This window comes from Vanacampus margaritifer, chromosome 1 (assembly GCF_051991255.1).
Source record: "Vanacampus margaritifer isolate UIUO_Vmar chromosome 1, RoL_Vmar_1.0, whole genome shotgun sequence".
In the NCBI taxonomy this organism is placed as follows: Eukaryota; Metazoa; Chordata; class Actinopteri; order Syngnathiformes; family Syngnathidae; genus Vanacampus; species Vanacampus margaritifer.
In genome coordinates this window covers 31,423,239-31,442,395 of record NC_135432.1, presented here as the reverse complement: position 1 = coordinate 31,442,395, position 19,157 = coordinate 31,423,239, and the positions used below count along the sequence as shown (strand labels likewise).

The window sequence follows — 19,157 nt, the reverse complement described above, 5'->3', positions numbered from 1 at the left end:
TTGAACTAGGGTGTGTAGGCTTTTTTGTGTATATATATATATATATATATATATATATATATATATATATATAAATAAATACCCAGTGTACATGATTGAATTTAACATGTGTGGATACATTGCAGAAAACTTGTCTCAACAATGTGAGAGTTCAGAGCTTGACAACTTGTATTAAGATGAATCTGGGTTGACATATCTGCACATTGTTCTTCTGTCGGTGCCTATATGGACTTGCCTAAGGTCCTCCTTGTGTGAAGCTCTGCTACCATGATTTCATACTGCATGTAGCCAAACTTTCCCTTGAGCTCCGAGGTTTATTTGGAACAAGGCTAAGCCCATAACTCCCATTGCACTGTTCTGCATTGGTGGAGCAAAATGGGTAGAGGCCATTATTGTATGTGGCAAAACTTGCCTTTCTTCATTAAGTGTAGATAACTTTCTTCTGTGGAAATTAACTGACATCATCATATCGTACCCTATCGTGTATCAATTTACAGATATAATGGAGTGCTCTTGTACTCCTGGTTTTTGCCCATTTCCAGTATATTGCCTATGGCTGGGATCAGTGTATTGTTTTGTAGGTTTTGTATTTCATGAGATGTAGTTATGTTGTATATATGTCATGCTCATATCTGGCATTTGGAGTGAAGTGGGAGATCTGATAGTGAAATCTAAGTCACAGTCTGGGTCAAAGGGAATTTCAGGGATAGAAATGGCTTGAAGCTTGGGGCGAGAGTCTCGGTCTCCTTCTTCAGCATACACAGGAGGGTGTTCAGCATCTGCAGGCCACAAAAGTATTGGTGATGGATATTAAGTACTGACTTAACATTTCATCTATGTAACTTTGGCACATCCTTCTCAGGAAGAAAATGCGGTGTGATTTGCACTAATAAATTGTTTAGTACGGCCATCTTTTTTTCTTGAATCACTACAGGCTGAAATTCAAAATGCTATTCTTTTTCAGTCAAACTGAACTGTCCATAAACCCATGGTAATGAACCAAAAAAAATTGATTTTGTACAACATTAATCCAGAAGAAATTGTGTGCTAGTTTCAATAATAATTGACCTTCAACAGAATTCGGGTCCCAGCCCTAAATTTTGGAAAATGTATATATTTCAAGTCAAGTCAAGTTTATTTATATAGCCCTTAATCACACAAGAGTCCCAAAGGGCTTCACATGCCCACAGTTGACAAAGCAATCACATCCCCTAATCGAACCACAAGAGGGCAAGGAAAAACTAAAAAAATAAATAAAAAAAACATCAGGTGAAAAAGGAGAAACCTTGAGAAGGGACCGGAAATGTGGTAATCCACCTTCCAAGATGATCAGCCTGCAATAGATGCCGAATAGGCAACATTTTGACATTGTTTGTGATACTAAACATTATTAACTAGAATAGTGTGAAAGTCCATTGAAGAAGTTGAAGCACAGCAAGAAGACGTTGTCAGGGAAGTGGGTCCTCATCCAACATCATTGGAGGCACACCTAGTGGCCAAAATAATATCACACATATTTTGAATAAAGCTGTACAAACATTTTTTCCACAATATGTAAAACCCGTTCCTGGTCAGACCGTTGTCAACAGCACATATTGTGACTTTGTAGATATTGTCCTTCACGTAGAGCAGAGGTGGGCCATCTCGGTCCTGCAGATTTTGGAGGTTTCTCACTTCCAACACAAGCTGACTCCAATCAACAGGATCGTTATCAGGCTTATGCAGAGCTTGCTGATGAGCTGATCATATATCAGCTGTGTTGGAGAAGGGCAACATGCAAAAGCTGCAGGACTCCGGCCCACGATGCCCACCTCTGAGGTAGGGTGATTCTCTGACTAGAATCTTGGATGTGGTTATTGCTCCTGTCAAAGTAGCTGAAATATGTGTGCTAATTCTTAATCACTTTTCTCTTGACTTTTAAAGTGGAAGTCAACCGTAAACATTTCTTGACAATAATATGTTATATGTGACCTCACTAGCATAAACATGACATTCGGATTCATATTAAATTTGTGGAATACGAGTTATGCAAGCCGTTTGTATCCATTTCAGAGGGCGGCCATTTTGCCACTTGCTGTCGACTGAAGATAAAATCGCAGTTGCTCAGGGCTCAGGCAACGACCAATCACAGCGCACCTGTTTTCTGTTTTCTCCAGTTTGAGCATCAGTTGTCTTAAGGTAGAACTTCAAGTCATGTGGTTTGGGCGTTACTGAGAGTATTTGCAAATCAAATATTTTATTTTCATTGGTGTCGGCATCTACTGCCTGAACAGCACAGAGTCTAGTGCCTGTCAAAGAGAAAACATTTTTGTTTTTTCCTATTTTCAAGTGTATGAACTCATACTCTAAAACAATTTAGAAAAACACACCCAGTTTTATGTCCACTACATTTTTGATCCTGTCTATTGCTTGAAATAACAGCTGTAATGCAAAGGCCAAATCATGTGAAAAAATCACTTTGCATCTCATTCTAATAGATTCCAGGATGTATATTTCAGTAGATTCACTCGAACCTTCAAGGATTTGTGTTTTTCAAAGTCCACAGGGCCATGCACTATAATCTCCCCAGTGTTTTCATCAAATTCTAATATGTCTCTTGGCTCCAACTCATCACCTTCACCATGCAACATAAAATAGGCTGATTTTCTATCCACTGTCATCTTTACAAAGTCAAACATAAAAGTGCAAATTTATAGTCCGTACTTTGTGAATGGAATGCTTGCCATATAACATGTTCAATGTTGGACGGTACTCACCGTGCCCACGGAATATGGACAAGGTCCTTCGTAACTTTCATTAATAGGAAAGGAATCAATGATCCAGTTTTGTTTTTGTCACTGCAAAATAGCTGCAGCATTCCACTGCCTTCCCAAACACTATAAAGATTTCACATTTAAATCTACACATGGAATTTTGGAAGTCGATTTGCATTGTTGTATTACTGTGTGTGTGCATGCGTGCGTGCGTATGTATGTATGTATGTATGTATGTATGTATGTATGTATCTATGTATGTATGTATATATATATATATATATATATATATATATATATATATACATATATATATATATATATATATATATATATATATATATATATATATATATATATATATATATTAGGGGTGTTAGAAAAAATCGATTCGGCAATATATCGCGATATACCAGCGTACAATTCTCGGATCGATTCAATATGCGGCTGAATCGATTTTTAAACATCAAAACGTCTTACTTAGGGTTAGGGGTCACACATTAAGCATAGAAGAATGTTCTATTAATGGAACATTAATCCTTAATATTTTTTATTTCAGGGCTGTTCAAACATGAAACAGACTGCAACCTGTTAAATGTAGTGGCTCAGTTATAAGCCTGAATTTTCAGATAAAAAAAATACATTTTCATACAAATCTTACAGTGTACATGTACAAGTTTACTGATTAGTATTTTCTAAAATTGAGTAAAAAAAAAAAATCGCAACTATCAATTTATAGATACGTATCGGGATTAATCGGAATCTAATCGAATCGTGACCTATGAACCGTGATACGAATCGAATCGCCAGGTACTAGGCAATTCACACCCCTAATATATGTATATATATATATATATATATATATATATATGTAATGTTCAAATGTTCAGGCCTTAAAGACTGCCCCCCAAAGGTCATTCTTACCAGCATTAATAAAATACTGAGGTTGAAAGTCTCCATAACATATCCAGGTATGTTGTTGTTGTAGAAGTTAATCCCACTGAGAATAGGCCCTTAAATCAACAAAGCTACATGAGAGAGTGTATTGGCATGTCAGGCAGGTTTGGGCTGAGCAGAACCTGTGAGTGGGCGGATGGGCCTGAATGATGCAAACTGTGCAGTGGTGAGAGTGCAGAGTAGACGTATAATAATTAATATATAATTTTTGTTATATTTGGAATACTTCAAGGATATTTCATGGTTAAAGATTTTAATGAAAGCTCTACAGTAATTACACCTGAAGTTTGACTTAAAACAACACACACTGCTCACAAAAAGGTCTTTCACCTTTTATGACCTTTATTTGACCTCTCTAAACTTTTGAATGCATGCCCAGCTGTTCAATGTTTCAGCACTTTGTGCACAATAGTATTTTATCCATAAATGGCTTCTAATGGATAATAATTCCCGGTTCAACTAGAATTGGTATTCAAACTGTCCTCAGTCATCATCAATCTGTCCACATTGTGACCTTATGAGACGAAAATGGCAACTAACAACTGATTAACAGTACCACACCTTTGTGAGGCTGCAACAGCATGTTCTCTGAGTCAACACTGAGCTGAGAATGTCACAGAGTGCCATCAGCAGATTGCAATAGAGATATGAGAGGCTGAGAGAGTCACAGGAAGGCATAGACGGACGAGAATGTCCTTGGAAATGTATTGGTTGATTCACGGATCAAACACTTGTGAATTCGGCTTTTTAGCTCTTTGTTAGAGTCGAGCAAGTTGTGCAGGATGTCATGAAATGTTGAACAGTTGGACATATGCATTCCAAAATTGGGCAAGGCAGAATTTTAAATGCAGCTCTTGGATCCTATGAAATTGTGGAATTATTGTTTGATTTCCATTGGATCTCAAGTGCTTTGACATCATGAAACAACTTTGCTGAGTAACATAATGTACATTCTTCTTTATTTTTAATCCAAATACATGTTGGACCTCTTCCTTGGCGTCGTCAGTGCCATTTTTGTCAAACAGTTTAAACATATAAAGATAAAAAGAAAAAAAAAGTTCAGCACTACCCAAATGGCATGACACAGTCATCAGTCTGACGTGTATCTTTTACACCTTGGCCATAGACAGACAGCTGTTGATGTTATTTTTAAAAAAGCCTTCATGATTTGGGTCAAGTGCACTGAATGAATTTAGTTATTAGAGTGCGATGAGATAACACAACTCAACTTTTCCTCCTTCTGTTTTCCCCTGTGAATCTTCCAGGACCCCACCTAACCCTGCAATTCATGTCATAATCCTTTGGTTGGGCTTGTTGCATGCCAGTGTCAAAAGGAATTAGCACACATAAAGTAAATGATGACAAAATTGCATGCTGATTAACTGTAAGCACACACGCTTTTGCATACTGAACAAGGCAGCGTGTGTTATTAAAAGGCCTCTGATATTTATGATTACCACCAATTTGATAGCGATCAATAAATGAGCCATCCATTCATAATGTGAAACCTTATTTGGGTCGCAGGAGATGTGACTTTGGGTTACACACCAATATATTTCCAAATTTAATGAGCCTTCATTGCCAAATACACATTTTAAAATAATACTGCCCTGAGAAATCAAACTCCCAAGCTAGAAATGATCTAAAGAGAGCTGTACCCCGAGTAAAATAAAAAGGCAAGAAATTCAACCTGTTCTCATGCAAATCCAGTCGAAATCCATACAGAAAGTGTATGCTCACAAACCATTTTAGCCAGGCAGTAATACAGCAGATGCTTGTGTATCAACCGATGCTTTTTGTCCCCCTCACCACACCCGTCAACTTTCAAGGGTCATCATTTATTGGGACGGGGTATACAGCATCTTGTAACACCCCCTCCCACCTAGTGACAATTGTTTTTCAAGGTGCATCATCCACATGTGATATCATCCTGTGCAGATTAGACCAGTAATTGCTTCAAATACATTCTTTGTAGTAATTTGCCATTGTTGCCTTTCTTAAACGTGCATGCCTTTTTCCTGAATGATCTGGTTGCAGATGCTCCCAAAGGGCTTAAACTTTGGTCCCAAATCATTCAAAAACTGAAAGTCCTCTGCACAGATGCTGAAAGACAATTCATCCAGTGACTGACACTTGCTGTCTTCTCCCTCATAGACGTACTCATGTGGTTGATATTCTGGGTGGTTCACAGAGTTTCCGTCAATCATGGACAGTCTCTGTGGGTGCACAAAAATGTTTTACTGTGGTATTTATTTTCTGATGTCCTCATCCATTTATCCATTTAACTGTTGATGTAACTCAAACATCTCTTACCCTGTTGAGGTGATCTGAAATGTTACGATTGGTCAGTAAGCTGCTTGCCCGCTGAGACCTCAGGGAGCCTCCCTACTCATGAAAGTAGATTTACAATGTATGTCGAACAACACACACACACATATATATATATATATATATATATATATATATATATATATATATATATATATATATATATATATATATATATATATATATATATTAGGGGTGTGCCAAAAAAAAAAACGATTCTCGTAAGAATCGCGACTCTCATTTAGTACGATTCAGAATCGATTTTAAATGCCCCAAAATCTATTTTATTTAAATTATTTTATACTGTCTTCCCTTTGTTTGTGTGTGCCTTTATTGAGAGCGCTGTTCATGTAGTACCCGATTTGGCCACTGAAGGGCAGTGTGGTTCCACGCGTTCTAATACACTGTTAAGTTGTAGCCACATTAGAGAGTAGAAAGAAAAAGTCCCAATCAAGTTATTCCAATAAAAATGTTTTTTTTGCAGCTTTGAGCCGTTCTTTTGAGTGATAAAGTGCCGCGAGTAGCGCGCTAATTAGCATTAGCGAGTCAGACTAGATAATTACGATTCCTTGCACATCTATAGATTGAAGCAAAAATCATTTTAATCAAATCATTTTGAATCAAAAATCGTTCTTAATCGGAAATCGATTCTGAATCGGAAATCGATTCTGAATCGAAAATCGATTCTGAATCGAATTGCACACCCAAAAATCAGAATAGTCGAATCGTGAGACATTCAAAGATTCCCACCCATATATATATACTGTATATGCAGGCACACTTACGTGGTACATGTTCTTGTTTGCAGACCATGTAGTGTGCTGAAAGAAAGAGAATTAACAGTAAATCAACTTTTCAGTCTTTAGTTTTACCATGTCTGAAAAAGTGTGTCTAATGTACTGCAAGTCCCCTTCTCTAATTGGATTTTGTATAGTTCTGATACAGACTGGGGATATTTCCTGTCTCTAACCGTCATCCTACATTGCTTCCCATATGTTAGAAATGGTAAATGGACAGCTTTTTTATAAAGCGTTTCTAATCTACACCATATAACCTTCTACCCAAAGCACTTTACAATGCATCACATTTACCAATTCACGCACACATTCACACACCAGTGGTTGGCTGCTGCCAATTGTCCACTGGGAGCAAATTGGGCTTCAGTGTCTTGCTCAAGGACACTTCGACATCGATCGAATCCACACCCTCACAGATGGGAGACGACCACTCTGCCACTGAGCCATGCGGGCTCCTGTGATGTTTAGGCACTACATACAGCAATATAAGAAGTCTACACACCCTTTTTCAAAATTAAATGCCAGGTATGTGTGGTGTGAAAAAAAAGAGACCTAGATAATAATTTCAAAAACTTTTCAGTGATTAACTCATTCACTGCCATTGACGTCAAAAATTAATTTGAACTATTTTTATTAGTTTAACATTTTTTTCCACTTTTGGTAACAAGAGTATGAAAATGTAAATTTACAACATAAAAAAAAAATCCTACTTTTGTTAACAAGAGTATTAAAACCTAGATTTTTTTAAATTGTACATTTAGAACAGATATACCTTTTGTGATTAATCGTGAGTGAACTATTGAAGTCATGCAATTCATTACGAGTAAAATAATGTAATCGCCTGACGAGATGATTATTAAAAATTAGGGGCGTCAGGTGATTACATTTTTTTACTCCTAATGAATCGCATGACTTCAATAAACTCACGATTAATCACAAATTTGATATCCGTTCTAAATGTACAATTTAAAAAATCTAGGTTTTTATACTCTTGTTAACAAAAGTAGATTTTTTTTTTTAAAGTAATAGAAATCGTTACAATTATTTCTTTGACTTTTATAGCTGTCGATGGCAGTGAATGAGTTAATTTGAGCTATAACCTGTACTATAATTGATTTAAAAAAAATGTGGTTGCACAATAGTGCACACCTTATATTTAGGATGTGGCTGTGCTCAGGATCAACTTGTCACATTCAAACTCATGTTAAATGTGTTTCTGATTAATCCCAAATCAATTTCAGATGTTGTAGTAGGCTTTATCTGACAGGACAGCGACATGTAGACTTTCATAATCCACTGAATATTAAAATTCTCCATTTGAGATTGTGATCAAACATTTTCTTCCAAATGCTTGCCCCTGGGCGTTATTATAGTTTGATTAAATTCTTGTAATTTTTGCCAAAATCTGGCATTTCCTTTGAAGTGTGATAACTTAGTCATTTATGAATATTTTTTTCACTTTCAACCGCTCCAAATGTTCACTGGCATCAGACCTATCTATTCATATATAGTTTAAAATATATATATATTTTTAATGCCCTCTATGGACAATAATAGCAGTATTATGCTAACAGCAAAATTAACTATGCTGTATAAAGGAAAAAATAAAGGTCTAATTTGAATATTTCATATGACATATTTAGAGGCTTGAATAAGTCCATAAGTCATAACAATATAATTTTTTTATGCATGCCCAGTTTTTCACAATGGCATTTTTCTGAATAGCATAAAACTCTTGTAATTTTGCCAAAATCTGGCATTTCCTTTGAAGTGAGATAACTTAGTCATTTATGAATATTTTTTCACTTTCAACCGCTCAAAATGTTCAGTGGCATCAGACCTAAATATACATAAAAAGTTTTTATTTTATTTAATTTTTTAATGCCCCTATGGACAATAATAGCGGTATTATGCTAATAGCAAGACTAACTATGCTGTGTATATATATATAAAATAAAATACTAATTTAAATATTTCATATGACATATTTAGAGGCTTGAATAAGTCCATAAGTCATAACAATAGAATTTTTTCTGCATGCCTAGTTTTCACACAATGGCAGTTTTCCGAATAGCACAAAACTCTTGTAATTTTGCCAAAATACGGCATTTCCTTTGAAGTGAGATAACTTAGTCATTTATGAATATTGTTTTCACTTTCAACCACTCAAAATGTTCAGTGGCATCAGACCTATCTACACATATATAGTTTTTATTTATTTTTTTAATGCCCCCTATGGACAACAATAGCAGTATTATGCTAATAGCAAGACTAACTATGGTGTATATATATATATATATATATATATATATAAAATAAAAGAATATTTTATATATTTCATATGACATAGTTAGAGGCTCAAACAAGTCCATAAGTCACAATAGAATTTTTTATGCATGCATTTTGTATTCATTTATTAGCCTTTGGCGCCACCTAGTGGATTTTTGTGTTAACACCCTAAACAAACAAATTCCTCTATTTTCATGTTTATGACTCGTCAAAGAAGCGATTGCATCAGTAATCACGGAAAATGCATTATAACACATCAGGTTTACAGCATATCAAAAACTGTGATTTATAACGGGAGTCAATGAGCCAAAATCGGGCATTATTACAACAACTTCGTGTGAATATCTCCCTCCTGTTTGGTAATAATTATAAATTACAGCATGGCGCCATTTTGAACTTCTACCTTTTTAAACAATCCTGGTAAAATGTCAGGTCCCTAGTGTATTTTTTTCAAATGCTTTTTCTTTGATGAAAAACAGAAAAACAGAAAAAAAGCCAGAAAATGGACAAATAACGCCCAGGGGTTAAATGTGGGGTCTTAAGCTTTGACCGTTTGTGTTTGTCAACAAACAATTCAAAACGAACTCCTCCCATGGCTCAACCAACACTCCTCTCATCAACATTGCGCCTGCCTTCAGCGACACGACCCCCCCCCCCCCCCCCGCTCTGTGATCGGCTGGAGGAGTAAATATTGACTTCCCTCCCAGAAACATCCTTTTTATGGCAAAACACAACAAAATGGTAAAATACAGTCTGGGGGTGGTGGTTTATGACAAAATCACCACAAGACATTAACAGAGGCCCAGAGGTGTTAATTGAGAAGGATTTCACGTTTATACATCCAGTGTTTATCAAGTGTTTATTTATGAGTGAAACTTTGGACCTTCCCTTTAATAGATATATAAATACTCACTATGTTATGCCCGTTGTTGCTCCGGAAAAACCCTCTGTGATTTTGCTGGCCCAATGAAGCCATGTCAGAATTAATCTGATGGGAAAAGACACTACTATTAGGAAAATATTGTTACAACATTAAGTGTAATATTCTCGTGCTGCCCAATCTATGGACACAAAAGTAGTCTTGGCATGTTACTCACCATCCTTGAGTTGTAAGTATGCAAGTCTTCGATCATTACTGGAGCCATCTTAGCCATCTGGGTGGAAATTGCAATTCATTAATGCTAGTTTAGACATTCAACATAATGTTTATATCATGGAGCAATCAAATATGGCAAATATTTGAGAAGAAGTGGCGGTAGTGGTGATTAGTGTTGTTCCGATACCGGTTTTTGGCCCATGATACCGATTCTGATACCCAGCTTTGCCGTATCGGCCGATGCTGATACCATACCGATACCTACGTTTTTTTTTCCCTCAACGTGAAAAAGCTGTCCTGCCATTGGTTCAGAGCATTCAAGGGCCAATAGGATATGTTAGCTCGGCATGCAGCGAACATGTCACACATCAGTGAATGTCGTGCATGAGAAAGACACAAGATGCTGCATCCAAAGTCCTATATTAGCGTCACAATTAATGGTATCGGCATGTTACTTGTTAGTATGTTTGAGGTGCCAATGAACTACGGTCTCTTATGTTGTGCCATGCGCGAAGTGAAGAAGCCTTTTGGGCTTCTTCACTTCTTCAACTCAGAAGTCAGTTGGGGCGATTCCAATTTTGTGAATTACCACGACCTAGGTGACTTTGAAGCGACATTCTCTCAACCCATAACCTGTCATTTGTGTACGGCAAAGCTAACATACCGTGCATTCCGCGCCACCTCCTTCCTGGTTGTACTTGATTAAGGTTTGGTGACCCTCATCTTGTTGTACCTCTGATAAGTGCTTGAACTGTTTCCCACACTCACACGTGACGATGAAGCCGAGTACTGCAAACACGAAAGACAGTCTGAATGTCATGCATTCTAACAACATGGTTGGTACACAGCAATGCTAATCTGCATCAACTCAACCCTGCCGGGATGGGTGTTTTCAGTATTTTACAGATGAGGATTTGATTCATGAGGGAGCTTGGCAGGAGTGCTAACACTGTTGAGCAGCATATTGCAGTCATTTTTATTTTTATTGGGAAAAATTGATACAACAGAAGGTTTTAAAGCGCTGCATGCAAAAATAGTCATGAACTGGTGAAGAACCGAATACTGTGCAAGACATTTATTCATTATCAATCCAGGAGAACATTTGTGAGGTCACTTGTCATTGGTATCACAATCCCTGTTGTTGCTTGTATTTATAGTTTTTAGTGTTGAGGCCAGTTCCTGCATACCAAATTCATGTAAGCAACCCTTTATTTTGTGAGCTTTCTGCATTAGAGAGGTCATTTATGCTTAATTGCAAATGAAAACACCGACAAGGAGCATTTGCTAAGCCTGAACTAACTGCTTTGTAAGCAACCAACCAGAGCTGCAATCTGAGCTACTGACATAATTTACTAGGCCACACCCCATATATGCACATATTACATAAATACTGAGGTGTGCGTTCATGTGACTTTTGGTTTAATTACATAAAATCAGTTTATTTCATTATATTCAAATCAGGGTGTTTTATTGAGGTGTGAGCGCGGCCGGCTTAATAGCATTTGACTTCATTTCATTGGAGAAAACGAATTAAATAATTGAGCATGTAACTCAAGATACTGCTGTACTTCCAGTCCTCATCTACCTGAATGACAGACGGGGGTTCTTTTGGGTACTTTTTAGCACAATAAATATGCAAATACTCACACAAAAATAAGAGCAGCGCTGCAAAGATCAGTCCAATGCCAGCTGGTCCCAGACTTGTTGAGAGCGGCTTTTTATTTGGGCACACATCTCCTCCTTCGCAGTCACACACAGTTACGACTACAGTATCCTCTCCGGTTATGCCCTGCTGGTCTTCAATCACGAGGGTCACTGAGTAATTGCCGTAAGCAAGGGTCTTCAGGCTAACTAGCTCAACCTCCTCACCTGGTGCAGGATGAAAAACGAAGTATGTGGTGGTTTGTCAATTGCAATCTTAACTCATTTGCTCCAAAAACGTAGAAATATGTTCTACCTTAAATGTCCCAAAGACGTATTTATACGTTTAAAAATAATAATACATTTTTGAAGAAATTATAATTATTACAAAAATGGCCAGCAGTTGGGAGCAGAATAGAAGAGATCAACTAGGGCCACGTTGAAAACAAGCTGATTTACCCACAGTTGTAAGCAGATTTGTGAATAATGATGAAACTTTGCTATATTCTAATGCTATTTGCTGCAAAACGGAAACAAATAGAAAAGTACTTTTTTTTCTCGATGAAAGAAGAGATTCTAATCTTTCTTTTGGTAGGTTCCATGTTTTTATAGCAATAGAACACAATATTCTGTGGGCCTTGCAAAATCTGTCAAAATCCAGTAAAACAGCCGGGAGTGAAGAGGATTGCTTCAGTGAAATTGGGTGCGAGTGAATGAGTTAAACAGACAAATAGTTATGTTTACCCGTGTTAGGATCCACTTTCCATCGCTGCAATTGGGTTGCATCCCTACTCTTGAGTGAAAAGGTGAAGGGCCCGCTGTAAGGATGCAAGTCCAGATCCTTTGCAGCAAGCTTGACCTTGTTTCCACACATTGCAACTCTATTATTGCTCAGCTTTGGCTTGTTGTCATTGATATCCAGAAGGTGAACCAAGACGCTGCCAGTGCTTGTGGCTGGAGGCTTACCTAGGTAAGAACAGCAAAAAAATGACACTTGTTTTATTGTGTTTTGCTTTTACTAAACACAACATAATTGTAGTTTGTATTTTCTCCATACCATCATCTATTGCAGCAATCATTATTTTGTAAACGTCATCGTGAACGAAGGGCGACTCTCTGTCCATCTTCTTAGTGGTTGTGATTTGTCCTGTTTTTTTGTCAATGGTCACCCAATCGGCAGGATCATCTAACAAGACAAAACTAGACAAAAGAGTTTTCACGCTGCATTGCAGCCATACCATTCAGCTTTGTAGGGGGAAATTCTAAAACATGTGACGTGTGTCTTTCCTGTCTTGTGTTTTACCCTTTTTTGCGTTAATAGGATGTCCAATTTGCCCTTGTGTCCCACCCAGCATGATAGGTTAAAAAATGTGTTTATTATATCATAAGGTGTGCTGATTGTAAACACCAACCGAATTCTGGATACGTCCGAATCAACATCATGAACCTTCGGCGTGTACAGCAACTTTCCTGGCTCCTCCTCTTCCTTCTCGTAGACGTCAGCTGAAACTTTCTCAAACTGAGGTGGGTCGTTGACATCAGTCACTTTCATTGTGACGTTAATTGAATCAGAGACTCCTTTGCTCAAGCGTGCTGCATCTTTACATACAAACAAGGGCTCCTCATTCGTTACCCCAATTTGCAGGTTTGTAATCGCTGATGTCTCAAAATCTTTGCCCTAGGACACACAATTACAAAGTCAGATCTGGTTTAATGAACAATTGTGCAGTCTTGGGGGGGTTACCTTGATGACACTCAGGACACCCTCATTAGTGTCTGGGTCGGTTTCAATTTTGTAATTGTTTTCCTCATTGCCTTTGACGATGAAGTATTTGGCCCGCCAGCCTGGGGTTTTCGGAGTGTCTTTATCCTCTACTGCAAGTCTTAAAACATTTTCCCTTGTGACCATTTCAGGAATTTCACCTTGTAACTGGACCAGAGGAACATTTTTATGTTGAGCATCATGCATCATCATGATCAGTAACTTCATTAGTAGTCGTCCCAACGAACATCCTTGCCTTCTTTGCTTTGAACGTTGGCGGATGACTGTTGGTGTCAATAATATTGAGAGTGACAACAGCGGTGGATGATAGGGAGGGTTTTCCATGATCTTTCGCTTCAAGCTTTATTTCATATGTCTTGAATTTCTGAAATATGAATATTACAATGAATAACGAGACATTATAGACGTCACTTGGACAAATCATTGTTTCTTCAAATGCAGTCAGGTAGGAAAAAGTCGGTGACACTCACATCATAGTCAAAACACCCTTTCAACGTAAGTTGAGCCATTCGCGGATCAATCTGGTGTAAGTCAATTTTAGGAACTTGCGGGGACTGGGATATCACACTCAGGGTAACTGCAGAGTTTGGGCTGTCGTCTTGATCAAGGTCAATAACCTCTATCCTAATAGGCAAGTAGCCTTAACATGGGATTTTAGGGATGGCATACACAAAAAAGTAGATGAATAAAATACATAGACAGGGTTGTGGAATCCAGGTCCAGAAAGTAAAAACCCTGCCACTGATTGGCTTTAGTCACAGGTGTTTCTAATTAACTGGCAGGTAAACAAGGTTGTCTCCACCTATTGAGTGAAAGCACCTGTAGCTAATGCCAAATTGTTTCAGGGTTTTTACTTTCTGGATCTGGATTCCCCAACCCTGTACATAGAGTATATGTAACTACTGGAATATGAATGTTCAATGAGCGGAGGCAGAAACTCACCCTCTTCTGTGTCCTCCCTAACGTCAGCGCTCAGTTGCGGCAGAACAAATTTTGGTGCATTGTCGTTGATGTCTTTTATGGCAACGTCAAATGCTAATTCTCTGTCTATTGCTCTGCCTGTTTGCCTGTCCAAAATGTCAAACTTGATCTGCGGATGAACATGTTGCACTTGTAAAGGTAATAATTAAAGTCTAGTCAACCTTAAACATTTCTTGACAATAATATGCTATATGTGACCTCACTAGTCCAAACATGACATTCCGATTAATATTACATTTGTCGAATATGAGTTTAAAGCAAAATCCAGCAGTTTTTTTTTATCCACCTCAGGGGGCGGCCATTTTGCCACTTGCTGTCGACCCAAGATGACATCAATGTTGCTCAGGGCTCGGGCAGTGACCAATCACAGCTCACCTGTTATCTGAATCTTAGCTGTAACTGGTTGTTACCTGAGACCTGAGAAACTGTGATGTCATTTTCACTCGACAGCAAGTGGCAAAATGGCTGCCTTCTAAAAATGCTAAAAGCTAGATTTTTCTGCTTAACTCATATTCCACTAATGCACTATTGGGGCTGCAAAGAAAATTTTAGTTTGAAGATTTATTTGTGTGTGTGTGTGGCGGGGGGGGGGGGGGGGGGGGTCATGGTTGTTTGGCTTCCTCTATCTCAATGTACGATCAGTTATTCAAGTAACGGCTATTTTAACATGTTACTGTTTACTATTTCCAGTCAAGTAATCAGTCTATAGTCACTCTTCCAATACCATTAAACGTTACATAGTCTCCTATATTTACTTCAACATACATGTAACATAAGTGTTTGAGAAAATGGCACCTTTTATTTCAACAGGTAGTGGCACTTAAGGGCCAGCAAGAGTCACCAGTAAGGAAGAATTGACAAGAGGTAAAATATCAGCACACTTCTCACTCATGTGCATTTTTTATTATATGTAAAACTAATGAATAATAAAATAGAGAAAAATCTTGTTCCTAACATTATAGTACTCACTAAAGTCACTCAACAACAACAACAAAACTACATTATTGACACCTAAGAAATGGAAACTCTGGTATTTACAGGTTGAACATAGTGACGGCCATTGTGGGAGTATTCAAATCGTCTGCCAAAGAGACAGTGTCTTCAGCATATATTGACATGTCCGTAAACAGCAAAGGAGGAATTATGAGGAATGGAGCATGTGAGATTCATTCTTTCAAGCTAAAAAAAACATAACAAAAAACTAAACACCTAGCTAAAGAACAGCTAAAAACAAAAGTATTAAGGCTTATTGCATACTCTGCGCTGCCAAATTATTGTTATATTTGCAAACAATGTACAATGTAAATGTTAAATTTTACTATAACAACATTAATAGTTAAATATGTCAAGTAAAAAAACATCCTTTATTTTAGATTTAATTTAAAAATTCATTTATGTTAAGTGAAAGACTGATTGTCTGATTGTGTGTGTGTGTATGTTTATATCACATCATGGGGCCATTTTCTGGGTTTTTACTATCATTGTGGGGACCATGTGTTCTTCTGGGGACATTTTGGTGGTCCCCATGCATCCAAACCTCTTTTTGAGGGTCAAAATTTGGTATTAGAGTTTAGGTTTGAATTGGGTTATGGTTGAGGTTAGGGTAAGGAATGGGGGTAGGCAATCATTTTTGATGGTCGGGGTTAGGGTAAGGGTCTAGGAAATGCATTATGTCAATGAGATGTCCCCACTAGACATGTAACTAACTGTGTGTATGTGTTTTTTATTATAAAAAAACAAGTAGCCCATTTATGTGACGTAAAATCTATTAAAGACTCATCTTTTATTTTTTAACTAAAAATAATTATGTTAAGTCAAAAGGTCGTTTTTACTTTATTTTTTATAAGACCAAACGTTATTCTTAAATGCCACTGTTAAAAATGCACTTCCAATTAAGTGGCAATAGCGGGTGTCATTTTTATGTTAAGAAGGGTTGTCGGTATTTGCTGAATACAACTATTTGAATTAAAGAAAATTGTAATGTAACTTAGTTAATATTAAAATCAAGTAATCAGTAAAGTAACTAAGTTACTTTTTAAAGCAAGTAGTCATTAAAATAACTAAATTACCTTTTTAAGGTAACTGTGACAACACCGTGTATGATGTAGTTTGAGCTTACGTGGAAGAAGCTGTACTTCTCTCTGTCGATGGGTTTATGGGCGTAGATTATCCCGCTTTGTTCATCAAGAGTGAAGATTCCCAATGGCTCCTCATCCACGCCCATTCCTCTTATAACATATTTGTGATTAGTGTGTTGATTCGTCTTGTCATTGAATATCTAAACAAACAAAACACAGTTGAGCCTTTGGCTGCTGGTTTTGACTCAGCCGATATGATTTGGTTCTCACAATCTTGTTTTCACCTGAGACACTTGTTTAGGGTACGGCCCCAGGTCTTCCTCAATCAATTCAATTGTAGTCAAAACCCACCGTCTTTTGGAACGTATCAGAATTTCCTGCTGAACACACATTTAAAATAAACACCCAAAAATGATCGATTGATAATTAGATTTTTTATGGAAAGTTACCCGCTTATCAACTTGGATGTTGGCTGCCGCTGATGTAACTAAAGCCTACAGAAACAAGAGAATCCAAATGTCATTAACCTCAACCAAGGCTTAAACGTGTCCACCCTTGAATTCATTCATGCACCTGAAAATGTTAACACTTTGTTCCCTGTATCTGTAAGACGTATAGAGATGTCATTTGCGGTGGTAACAATAAATCCTATTAATCATAGATACTGTGTCTTCATAATGTATTTTCCCTCTTCCTGACTTCAAATTGTTTTGCATATAATACCTGAAATTGAGTGTTTGCGATAACTGCTGATGAGTCATTTCTTTACAGTATTTATTTATTTATTGTAGTAATCCCCCCTTTTCTTTGCAGAATTCTTTCAACTTTACACAAACTTCCTGTTTAAGGCTACCACAGCATTTCAGTTCATACTTTGACTTGGCGACCCCAAAATCTTTTTATTTATTTTTTGGGGAGCCATTCAAGAGACTTCTTGCTATGTTTGCCTTGCAAGATAACCCAAGAGCGTTTGAGCTTCATGGCACAAACTGATGGCTGGGCATTCGCATGCAGGATTTTCCAAGCCCCAGACCATCACATTGGTATGCCCATGTTTGAAAGTTTCTTTTGATTTATCGATTTATTTTATTTCTTTTGATATTGTCTGAGTTTACCTTTTCACCAGCATGCCTCAGCAGGGAGCAGGGATTAAAAGATCATGTTTGTTTAGTCATCAATAACAATGAGTTTGTGCAATCGGGATTGTGTTTTGAATCGCAAAGTAACTTATTTACAGTTCTAAATCTCGCTCTCTTCTTCCTCTTACGTATCTGTCACTTGTCAGGTTGGGTGCACATGTAATTGTTTTTCTTTATTAGCAGTAGCTATTTTGACAATTGTTTTGTATTTGAAAATGATAATAGGCCATTCTCTCACAAGGTTAAAATTACTTTATCTTGAAATGTGCAAATGAAACATTAATGGCTTCGTATTTCACATTCCAATTCATTCATTTTAAATGAAATTGCACACACGTATGTAGCCCAAACGCAGGAAATCACCTTTACACAATGATAATCGTAAATTCAGTTATATTCTTCGAACATCCCCCAAAAACTTTACTTGGGTGAAATACGTTATTCAGAAGATTTGTGGTACAATGAAAATTTTCAACCAAAGATTCATGCAATAGAGGCATAGCAAAAATAATTTTCTGAACAAATACACAGAGATGAAATACAATTTGAACTTCATAGAGGTAAATGTAAATGTACTTTAAAAAACAAAAAAACTGGATTGTTAAGAATTCATGCCTACCAGCAAAAGCATGGAAATGGTCCTCATCTTGATCCTCCCTGCTTGATGTCCTCTGCGGTTCTCCTGTTATCAGCGTTGATACATAGAGCACACTAAGCCTGCAGGCAGCCGATTCACTTGAATGCATTGACAAAGGAGTGTTTGTTCACATGCGCAGTATTTATTGCGGGATCTTTTTATGTACACTTAGTTGGAGTTGTGTTATGGGTATGCATGTTTCGATTTTTCATATCCCAGAAAGTGTTCATGTGGTAATGTTAATGTTAACTGAGCTGTACTCTGAGCTGTATTTTGAGAAACAATGTTCTCAGCTCAACTGTACCCCATTCAGGTCAGCTCAGGTGACTTCTTTTTTATGCCTGGCCCGTATCACATTCAGCCCTGCAAACATGCAAATATTCAATTGTAGTTTCAAAATAAATCTGAACAAAGTGCACATCATGTTTTATTTTCCACACTGAGCTCACATACAGTGTGTAGTATAAGCACACATATGTTACTTAAGGGAAACTTTACAGCCAACAATTGCATGTAGCTCCTGCATTTAACTGTATGTAAAGGGTACTGTGTAATTAGAGTGCAGCAGTTACTCTGATTGACTCATCTGGCACTGTGCTCAGGAAGCACTCCCACGTCATCGCCCCCAGCAACTAAACACAGACTATGGTACGTTGGTACCCTTCAACACATACACTA

At 37.4% G+C, this 19,157-nt stretch overlaps 1 protein-coding gene across 5 annotated transcripts; it reads right to left on the bottom strand.

Annotated features, from left to right (window-relative positions):
* Positions 1 to 664: 664 nt before the first annotated feature.
* On the bottom strand, positions 665 to 18,597 carry cdh26.1 (cadherin 26, tandem duplicate 1). 5 transcript variants are annotated; one of them, XM_077574508.1, is made up of 18 exons: positions 18,462 to 18,597; positions 17,153 to 17,197; positions 16,988 to 17,083; positions 16,745 to 16,903; positions 14,587 to 14,734; positions 14,115 to 14,284; positions 13,880 to 14,008; positions 13,606 to 13,791; positions 13,274 to 13,539; positions 12,919 to 13,061; positions 12,606 to 12,827; positions 11,868 to 12,089; positions 10,885 to 11,009; positions 10,222 to 10,278; positions 10,038 to 10,112; positions 6,824 to 6,859; positions 6,024 to 6,095; positions 4,653 to 5,926 (listed from the first exon to the last, which is right to left on the bottom strand). In XM_077574508.1, exons 1-18 carry the CDS (start codon positions 18,486 to 18,488, stop codon positions 5,708 to 5,710), a joined length of 2,397 nt encoding a protein of 798 aa, XP_077430634.1. In that variant the 5' UTR covers positions 18,489 to 18,597; the 3' UTR covers positions 4,653 to 5,707. The 5 variants fall into 5 exon arrangements, with proteins under 5 accessions (XP_077430645.1, XP_077430653.1, XP_077430634.1 ...); XM_077574509.1 differs by having other exon boundaries at positions 16,988 to 17,080; XM_077574527.1 differs by lacking the exons at positions 4,653 to 5,926; positions 6,024 to 6,095 and adding an exon at positions 1,155 to 1,489.
* Positions 18,598 to 19,157: the final 560 nt, after the last annotated feature.